The sequence below is a fragment of the Lytechinus variegatus genome, chromosome 17 (genome assembly GCF_018143015.1).
Source record: "Lytechinus variegatus isolate NC3 chromosome 17, Lvar_3.0, whole genome shotgun sequence".
NCBI lineage: Eukaryota > Metazoa > Echinodermata > Echinoidea > Temnopleuroida > Toxopneustidae > Lytechinus > Lytechinus variegatus.
The window spans coordinates 24,487,125-24,497,816 of NC_054756.1; the positions used below are offsets into that span (position 1 = coordinate 24,487,125).

The 10,692-nt window shown below is 37.7% G+C and overlaps 1 protein-coding gene across 1 annotated transcript; it reads right to left on the reverse strand.

The window, feature by feature from the left end:
* Positions 1 to 1,643: 1,643 nt before the first annotated feature.
* On the reverse strand, positions 1,644 to 9,542 carry LOC121431146 (retinol dehydrogenase 8-like). Its single transcript, XM_041628653.1, has 5 exons — positions 9,379 to 9,542; positions 7,677 to 7,944; positions 6,012 to 6,191; positions 4,820 to 4,913; positions 1,644 to 2,530 (listed from the first exon to the last, which is right to left on the reverse strand). The coding sequence occupies exons 2-5, from the start codon at positions 7,939 to 7,941 to the stop codon at positions 2,206 to 2,208; spliced, it is 864 nt and encodes a 287-aa protein (XP_041484587.1). The 5' UTR covers positions 7,942 to 7,944; positions 9,379 to 9,542; the 3' UTR covers positions 1,644 to 2,205.
* Between the last annotated feature and the right edge of the window lie 1,150 nt (positions 9,543 to 10,692).

A 10,692-nucleotide genomic window follows, 5' to 3' on the forward strand; every position in this document is an offset into this window, starting at 1 on the left:
ATAGCAGTCGTACGATTGGCTACGATTTAAAACTAATTTGGCTTTTACTCCAAAATAAAGGCTTGCAACCTTTCAAAGTGGTTATATTAGTATTGTTTTAATTAATTTTAACCTTAAATAAAATGATATGTTCCATTCATATTTTCAAAAATTGAGCAAAATGCGATTTGTTCAAAAATCAGATCGCGAACAATCGTAAGGTGTGCGATGGCCTTTATAATTGCTAATTTGGGGAAGAGTGTGTACCCCCACTAAAATTGAAAATAAATAGGAGAAAGTTCAATATAATATATCTAGCCCTAATGTAGAACATACATGATGGGAGAGTGAAAATGCATACCAAAATATGGATTATTCTGTCAAATGTTCGAGCAGGATCGAGTGCGTGTAACTGTCCATAGACATATGTTTATTTAATCAGTAAATGGTCTGTAAGTCTAGACTAGTCCATAGACATAGGTTTATTTAATATCAGTGCTTCTCGCTAGCATAGCGGGTAGATGTTTTGACTACAGTTACAACGATGTGAGTTCGAGCAAGGAGATATCTCCTTGGTTCGAATCCCAAGCAGGGTAAGCAACACTTAAAAAAACAAAACGAAATAGTGAGTGAAGGAAATCATCGACTCTCTCATTTGCATGTTAATGATTTGTGCATATCACTTTTTGTGAAAAGTAAGCGAAAATTTGAAATATCATAACTTTCTTATTCTACAGTGCGGTGCGTGTCAAAAAAAGTTTACACTTTGAAAAAGCCCTGGGAATTAAAAAAATATACATCATTCGGGTAATTTTTTTCATATATAATATTGGATATGGGTCTCATTTATCCGATGAAAGTAAAAGTTTTGACAGAATGTTACACTTGAGTTCGAGCACGGTCCGTTTTTGTAAAGCTCGCAGAAATCTGTGCGCGCAGAAATGGTCGTTTTCACGCTGTGTCAAGGGGAAAGGGCGAAATCAAACTTACCCTGCGAAACATTTCTCATACATTTCCCTTGCACTTTTAGTCACTTTAAATAAAACGAATACATTCAAGCATTTTGTAACAATTTTGCCACCCAAATTGAAATTTCAACACTTAGTAAGCACAACCTTTACCTTTTTGTGTCAGCTGGATCTGAGGACATAACTGAATCTGAACAAAGGTTTTTATCAGACATCTCCAGCATTTTTTCACTAAGTTTTATCATTTGAAGGGTGTTTACATTTCATGTTTCATTTAATACTTGTTTCTCCACACTTTTCCTAAGCTTGAGAATGATTAACAAAATGAAAATTAAGCCGTAGCCATTTCATGTAAATCACAGCTCAGTGTAATAAAGCACATATCGTCACGATGGCCTCGGTGTGTGCGGGAGTGGGGTGGGGCGCAATGCACTCTTCGAAGTGTTTCGGGCAAGGAAACAAGTTTAAAAGCTAATAGATATCTTCAAATCAACTTACTAGCTAAATTCTACGTGTTCATCATGATTAAGGTCTACTTTTATTCTAACTATTACAAAGTTCTGCGCAAATCATTTTTCACTTACTTTTCAAAAGTAAGTGCTGCTCATTCAAGCGGATATATTTTTCGACAGTTATATCGTCATTTGCATAAATGGATCTGTACCAATGTTAAAATGTGTAAAAAGAAATCTTCGGGATATTTCAAATATATAATTTTACAGGGTTTTTTCTAAGTGTAAACTTTTTTTTTGATACGCACTGTATATTCGATTCGGATGAAGTTTTCAGCCTCGTGGTAGTTTGATTTTTCTCTATTTATTCAAGTCAGCATTTTTCTAAGGTGGACTTGACCTTTACAACCGAAGGTTGATGTCGACGTGCGATGAAAACTGGTCGAGTAAACTTATAGGGAACTTTCTCGGTCCACCTTTAAAAAAGGGTATTATTTATTCTCCCCATATACTACACTGTATAAAAAAGATGATTTAACAGAAGGTATTTTAAAGAACAGAAGAAAAAGGAACTGAACAGAATTCTTGTTAAAATAGGACATTTCCTGCAATTCAGGTCTTAAAAAAGGCAAAAAGAACTTTCATTACAGGAAATTTGTATAAGTTTCGGTACAACAAATACCAATTTTCTAATATATAGCATTGAATGTAAGATTACAGAGTACAGTAAGATTACAAGTGCGTTCGGAACTCTGTTTTATCAGGAACTTCTGTTAAAATTCTCTAGCAGTGTGGATGTGCAGAAATCAGAACATTTTCTGCGAACTTGCGACAGCCTTTTCTCCAGTCATATCTGCCAGCCCCGCTTGTACGTTCTCGTAAAACTCATCAGCAAGGAAATGCCTCAACGCCGGTTTCTCAGGGTCAAGACACCTTGTCATTATGGCCTCGGCGACAGTATCAGACGTGACTTTGGTGGGGCCCTGATCTTCGCCGATTATACCCATCATTCCTTCGAGCTGACGCCGATCGCTTTCTTCGATGGAGCCATCTTGGAGTAAATGTTCGACGCTTTTTACCGATTCTCTCAGTAGATGAGTTTTAACTCCTCCGGGCTCGACGAGACAAACTCTAGGATAAGGAAAAAACGATGGTGAGAAATGCTATAAACACTGCTAACAGTTTGCTTACCTGTACCTGAATAGGCACCTTTCGCAAATCTCTACAACGCGAGATTAGAGTCGGGTAACTCAAAAGTTAACGATTAATCATAGACTCGAATTTCTAGATTGATTATACATTACAGTCAATACAATCAAACGTAGAAAATTGTTTACGATCATTGCCAAGCTTTGTGATACAGGCCCTATAGATCTTGCTTTTCGTGTGCAAAGCTCTTTCATACGATACCAGCATGCCATGCCATGCCATTTGCCTGCCTAAGCTCGCGGCGGGACTGTACCTGTATCATGGCTATGACTCCAGCTGGCTGGAGACATGCGAAATGTAAATTATGACATGGATAAGAAAGTGGTTTTTCAAACAAATCGAGTACATATTGAGTAAGGAAAAACTTACTGAATTAAGGCTTAGATATAGATCATTACAGTCCATCGAATCGATATTGCATTTAATGTGCATTATTTGTGGATCACTGGCAATTGATTCCATGGGTCAGTCACCTCTCAAGCCGAATCATTTCCCATGCGTTGACATGTACACAGCATGCAACAGGCCATAAACCGTCTAAATTTGCGGAGTTTTTTTCTTTTGCTAGCACCTTCTACATAAACAATATGCCTCTAGCACACAATGTAATGGGCAGTATGTTTTACTTTTCCGCAGAAATGGGGGGTTTGCCGGGGGGTACACTTCCATTGATGAGTGGATACCAGGCGCGACCATGGGGTTTCGTAAAGCACCATAAACAAGGGAAGGTCTTTTCCAGATTATGAAAATGCATCTCTCAACAAGTATTTGGGTTGTGACACCCTACAAGTAGTGGAAATATATCCCTTTTCAGTATTTTAATCATTGTTTCTCACACCCTCATAACGCTACATAGGCCTATACGTATACCCACTCTTCCCTTTTTACATGTGGTCGCGCCTGGTATCCACCATTCAATGGAAGTGGGTCCCCCGGGCGGCCTCTCGAGTTCTGGGAGGAAGCAAATTTGGATTTGGAAAGTCGTCCTAAATAAGATATATCGCTGTTACCATAGTAGCAACCAGAATTTTGCACACGAAACGCAAATTGAATGTTTCCGTTCCAGATGCGAAACGAAAAAAAATCCCATGTCACACAATTTGCATTACAGGACGGAGTTTTACGACCATGACGACGGGCCCAAAAGTCTCTCCCAAAATGAACACCGTTCTAAATAAGCGTACGCGTCCTCAAACGAAAGGTCGGGAATGTTGCAGGCAGGAGGACGTGAGGCGATATCTTTTCGTCAAATCTGGAGGGGAGGGAGCAGGGTGTGATAGAAGACTTTTTCTCATAATCTCAAGTATCTGGAGAAATTTTCAAAGTTCCATATTCCCTCACCATTCCCCCAGTCGCCCACCCTCCCCAATGTTCACACCCCCTTTCCCATGCCCCCCTTTACCGTGAATCACCTCCTACATGGCAACGAGTCTTTCTCTATTTGTTAGAGTGAATTAAGACACCTTACTTTAAATTGAATTATATGTTATGCGTGGTTTTGTTTTCTCCACATTTCATCGACTCGATAATATGATTGATATTCCGGCTTTGCGGTGATTCGTTTTGCTCTCCTTGATGTCGAATGCCGATAAAATGCCATTTCTTAAAATCACTGTAATACTCTCCCTCTCCCAAGATTGCAAACCTCCATTAGGGAATCTCTCCGGACCATTTGATAGCGTAAACCGACTTTCCTTAAGCATGGTTGGCAACACTGGACGACATTCGGAAGACACGATATCAAGGTTTGAAATCTGTCATAGTCAATATACTTCCATTTCCATAATACCCAATCGTGCAAGCCTGCATGATGTTTCAGTTTCACTGGTATACGAACCTCGGTAAAAATATACTCGGGTAAATCCTTGATCATTGGGTGAAATGACGCCATTCTCGCTCCCTACACGAATCTTTCTGACATGTTCAAAATATTTGAGTGAACGAACAGTAACAGATCAAGTTCGAAGATCATGGTAGTCTTGTATGCGATTACCTTGCCCAACTATACAGTACAACGAAGAAAATAAAGTGATTTGACTTCATTGATTTGATCAGCTTTCCAGAAAGTACCCACAAATCACACGGACTCATTTATTCTTAGTACGAACAAAGTGGGCGCCACCTTTCTCAAAATACCAAGGGACGTTTTCATGAAAAGGCGGGTTACGCAATGACAGGACCACCTGATGGTTCGAAGTAAGCTTGCCTCACCTGATATTAAATGCACGTAGACCAACAGCAAGGGCTTCAAAGTATCCTTCCAATGCGAATTTGTTCGAGCTGTATATTTCAAAATAAGGCCATGCTATTGAAAACAAAAGAGAGATGTGCAAATTCCGATCAAGATTCTCCTTCAAGAAAATTAATCAAGTTTTCAAAGGAAGTTTTATTTCTAAGAGAACGCATTGTGAAAATAGGCTAAAATAATATAGACCTAGTACGGATACGGAAATTATTTCTTAAAAATAAACAATGAATCCTACGACATATATAAGAACAGACCTAAGATTTACCAGTAATCGGGGCTCAATAGCCAGCCATATTTATATTTTGCAAGAACACAATGATAAATCTACAACCATTTTCAAGTCTGACGCAACCTTTGAGAGCGTATTATAGCTTTGAGACACTTTTCCGGGACCTCATGTAGGGTTAGTTTGTGATTGGCCATTTGTCATTTACAAATTTTCATTTAAAAACACTGGAAAACAAAAAGGTTTTGAAAATACTTTACAAATCTTATGAACATATTTTGAATTCAATATCATTTTGCAGTGTTTTTTCATGGATTTACACGTTTTGATCAGAAAAGTATTATTTTAGTCTTGTTTATTTCTTTGGAAATGTCCGTGTCGAATTCGACAATGGATGAGATTGGAAGTCCTCAACACTTTCAACTTAGCCCAATCCTTATAGGAACAACATAGTGATATTCAGCAATATGTACAGCGAGATTATACAAATCCCAAGAATGTTCTGCATTCTAATTGGTACCAAACGGATCACATGATATTCGGCGAATTACACTATCGAATCCAAAATGCACCCTCCTGCACTCATACAAATACCATGACGTCATACAAATGTACTCCTGCAATCTGACGTCAGATTGCAGGATAGTTCGAGGTCTGGAATCATCTACAATTGTCTAGATTTTAGATCAAAATATGGCATTCGGGGCAACTCAGCAACATGGCAGCGGGGGTTGTATAAAACAAACAATGCACGTATTCTTTTGCATAGAGGACCTGAATAATGAACTCTGTGCCCGACTCGCCAAATAGATATACCACACTCGGTCCTGCAGACCTCGGTGCGGTATATCCATTGGCTCTTCTCGCACATTATTCATTTATTGGCCTTGCATGCACGCGCTTAAGTGCATTATTTGTGTGATATCTACCTGTCCTTCCTGCTATACTTGACATGACTATGATCTTTCCCGCCTTTCTTCGTTTCATCTGAGGTAAGACTGCCTGAGTGAGTCTAATCGCACCAAACACATTCACGTTGAACATCTTCTCCATCATGTCCCTCTGTACCCGCTCGGGAATATTGACGGAGCAGATACCGGCAATATTGACTTTAAGAGAAATATAGCAAGGGAGATTTGATTTTTTTTTTAATATTATTACATCACCTATTCATATTTTCTCCTAAGAAATTTATAATCTTTTCAATGTCTAATACCATGGTCACATTTGCTCTACGGCGGCCGTACGGCGAGTCGAAAACAGTCGTTTCAACATTTTTTGTACCAACTGCATATAGGTGGTTTGAATTGAAATTAATAAAACGGCTGTTGTCGACTCGCCGTACGGCCCCCATAGATCAAATGTGACCAAGGTATTGGGTCCCACTTACGTTGCGAAAGGAAGCCTTCATTTCCGTAGAAAATAATTTTCCCGGTGCAAAGAAGGGTTTCACACTGTAGAGCTCAGAATAAAGATGTAATGATGACCTTACACTGTGGATGCCTTCACAGTATGACATGGAGCTACTAACACAGATTGTTCATAATGTATTCACATAGTTGACTTTGTGTGCACGATATTCAATGGGTTTAATTTTAGTATTCTATCAGTTTGAAGATGATTTCATGTTATGTTCCACATGGTGGTCACATTGTAGAAGACGCTGAGTTCTTTCCAGTACGGTTGTGTACAATTTATCTTGATTTCTAATACCGTTAGATATTTTTTACATCTATATTTCTTATTAAGCAATCGGACGGTAAATACTCACTATCGTGAATCCATAGTCATGAAAAAGCACATTGAAAACTCCAAAGAAATATAGGCCTACTAGCCCCATGTTATGCCGTTAAGACATAGACCGTTGATATAGACAATGTCGTTAACTGTGGTCATGCCATGTCAATAAATCTTTAAAGTTCAAGCCCAACCCACAAAAATATTGATTTGAATAAATAGAGAAAAATCAAACTAGCATAACGCTGAAAATTTCATCAAAATCGGATGTAAAATAAGAAATGTATGACTTTTAAAGTTTCAGTTATTTTTCACAAAACATTGATATGTACAACTCAGTGACATGCAAATGAGACGGTCAATGATGTCCATCATTCACTAATTCTTTTGTTTTTTAATTGTTTGAATTATACAATATTTCATGTTTTTACAGATTTGACAATAGGGACCAACTCGACTGAATCATAGTTTAAAGCGATCCTAGTTCCAACTTTTCAGGGAGGAATCGAGCGTTGTTTCACTTTACAATGAGGAGAAAATTTAGAATATTTAATGTAATAGAATACAAAAGAAATAGTAAGTGGATGACGTCATCAGTCTTCTCATTTGCATACCGACCAGGATTTGCGTATAACTGTTTTGTGAAATTAAGCAAAACTTTAAAACTTAACTTTATTTTACACCCGACAGTGTTTGCTTGTTAGTTTTTTTTCTCTTTTTATTGAAATCAACTTTTTGTTGGGGTGGACTTGTCCTTTAAAGCGCCTTTTCCAGAACAGCAATAACCTTTCTTTTCTTTAGGCCCATATACATATATTTTTTTTAATGAATTACAAAACGAAAAACAAGTGACTTACGAAGGATATCTATTCTCCCGTATTCTTTGAGGGTTCTCTCAACTACAGTTGTGATGTCAGTATCCCTCGTCACGTCTAATTCCTCAATAAAAATTGTTTTGTTGAGAGCGTCCCCTACAGCAGTTACCAAATCGTTCTTCTCCGACATCGCGATAATGGTAGCGATGACGATGTATCGCTGATCGGGGTCCAATGAGAGTCGTTTAGCTGTGGCAAGACCAATACCCGCTGAGCAGCCAGTCATGAGAACGATTTGACGAGACATTTGCTATACAAAGAAAATGGTTTAATAGACTGATTTTTCATGATATTCCCATCAGACCATATTAATAGAGTACTGGGGTCGAACTTTGAACAATAACGAGCATTAATAGCCATACTTCTGATTTTTTTTAAGTACTATACCATGTCCTTTAATTATAAAGCATCTTTTACACTCATTAATACATTGCGGATGCATTTTTAAAAAGATATAGGCCCGTATTCTGAAGTCGGGTTTAATTTAAACTAAGGTTTAAAGTTATGGTTTAAGTATGGAAAGCTAATTGTTATAGAAATCACTAACAATAGATTTCTGCTCATTTGGCTCTCAAAGCAATCATAATTGTCTTGTTACTATAAATAGATGATTGTCTTCACCATCGATGAATCAGGAAAGAGCACAGTAAGCATAAGCAACATACAACTTAATAAAATTTTTGACGCTTTTGGCCTCCCATAATTTTAGCACAGAGTTAGACCATGGTTTAAGTAAACCCTGACTTCAGAATACGGGCAGTTTAGTGTAAAAGAATGACTATTTGTGTTCTTGCGTGTATCATGCAACAACGAAAATGCACAACTGAGAAACCACCTTACCACTCCAAGGTCCCATTTCACAAGGACTTCTTAAAATAACAATCCACAGTTTCTTTAACAAATTTACTACTAGTCAATAAGATAAAGGATTTCAATAGCTTTTAACCGTTATTGCAAATTAGCCATCATATCAAGTTTTAGGAAGAAGACAGCATACAGTCAATATTATGCATATTGAAGTGGTGGTAAAATCTCGCATGCTTTCCATTGGCTAATTCATTTTACGATAAACGAGATCACTGGTTTGCTTAGTAATATTTGTAAATATCAAATTTTTCAGTATCGGGATCATAATTTATCATTTCCCGACAATATAATTCCTTTAGTTCTTATTCCTAATACGTGGAGATGATTATGATAAAAGAGAAGTTAAGTGTAAGAAACCTGCCATTCTTGTTTTCTATCTAAAAAATGATTAAATCTATGGATGACAAATTTTCCACAGTTCCATAAATGTAGCAATAGGAATGCACATCTCGAAAGTGACAGAGTGACATCCAGTATGAAAAAAGTTCTTGGACATCATTTTGTCTTTCAAATGAAAATGTACTCGCTCTCTTCGCTCTCTCTCACAATGATATTAACTGTTATTCATTACTTAATATCGTGACAGATCCATTACAATATAGATATAAAAACTTAAAAAATGTATAGGACTTTAACTGAAAGCTGGTAGTAGTATGTCCACGCTTATATACCCCCGTATTCAAAGTCCTTGCTTTGGGTGGGGGTGTCCCGAAAATCTTGAATTTTCAGGTCAATATATTGTTATCATCCCCTCGCACCGGATTTACGCCAGTGGTTATGATACAATATGAATTTATCGAGAAATGTATTGGCCTACCTCAGCCTTTGGATCACAAGATGAGGGAGAAGACAAATATCTCTACACGTAAATGCAGCTCACTGAATAAAGTCTACCTGAGCAAGCTCAACAATATGAGTGTGTAACCTCATACCAGTCAGTTATATGTTTAGCCTGCATATACACACTTATATTTCAAATCCCTAGAAATAGAGGTACGTACTGTATATTTCTGTTGATACGGTCGACCCGATTGATAAAGCCTATAAAGTTCCCTGGGGTCAAATGTCCATTGTTGATAATCGACCGACTGAACTATTTGTTTTCCATGATAGTATGATTATTTGAAATGCAAGGTCAAATGTTAAGAATAGACGCAAATATATCAGATGAAAATAGAAGCCATATCTAATGTTGGACAATAGCCAGGGGGACCAGGTGGGTGTTTCATAAGGCTGTTCGTAAGTTAAGAGGGACTTTAAGAACGACTGGCGATCCCTTCTTGCGGTAAGCATGGTAAGTGGTATATTGAATCGGCGATGGTTTTGCGCGTAAGAAAAACTTACCAGTCCTTCTTAAAGTCACTCTTATCTTACGAACAGCTTTTTGAAACGTCCCCTCCCCCCCCCCCCCCCGATACTAAATACATGTATAACCTCTTCGCTTGCATTCATATACCCTCACATACACACACTGGTCCCCACCACATACATGACATACGCCATAATAACAATTATATATAAATATATATATACAGTGCGTATCAAAAAAAGTTTACACTAAGAAAAAAATCCTGTAAAATTATACATTTGTAATATCATGAAGATTTTTCCTCATTTAAACATTGGTACGTACAGATCCATTCAAGCCAATGACGATATAACTGTCGAGAAATATTTCCGCCCCGGGGGGGAACTTACATTGACGAGTGGATACCATGCGCGACCAAAAAAACACGTAAAAAGGATGTCGTTATCATGATAGGGCATGTTACGTACGTAACGTGATAAGGGTGTCAAAACACAAAAATATTGAAAAAAAGGTATCTATTTTGCTCGGAAAAATATACGTGTTTAGAGTCAAATATGCAGGGATGATGAAAAAAATCCAAGTGTTTTATATAAAGGAAGTCCTTTTTGCCCCAACACTACGTGTTTAGAGTCCGATTTGCGCGAGGTGTGGAAAGTGGGGCCGTACTAAACCAAGTAATGGTGTTTTAGGTAAAACCGACGACCGACAGACGCATGACATAACAATAAAATATCTCTGTACTTGTTTAGGGGTTCATTTCAGGGAGTACTTGCTAAGAGTATCGTTTTGTTTCCAATACTTGTTTAGGGGTGCATTTCGGAA

Excerpts from the sequence above, each read along its gene's own strand:
- LOC121431146 (XM_041628653.1), bottom strand. The coding sequence starts at position 7,941 with ATGTCTCGTCAAATCGTTCTCATGACTGGCTGCTCAGCGGGTATTGGT. Across the intron at positions 6,192-7,676 it reads CGGGAGAATAGATATCCTTC|TCAATATTGCCGGTATCTGC; the intron begins GTAAGTCACTTG and ends TTTCTCTTAAAG. Across the intron at positions 2,531-4,819 it reads CTACGTGCATTTAATATCAG|AGTTTGTCTCGTCGAGCCCG; the intron begins GTGAGGCAAGCT and ends TCCTTATCCTAG.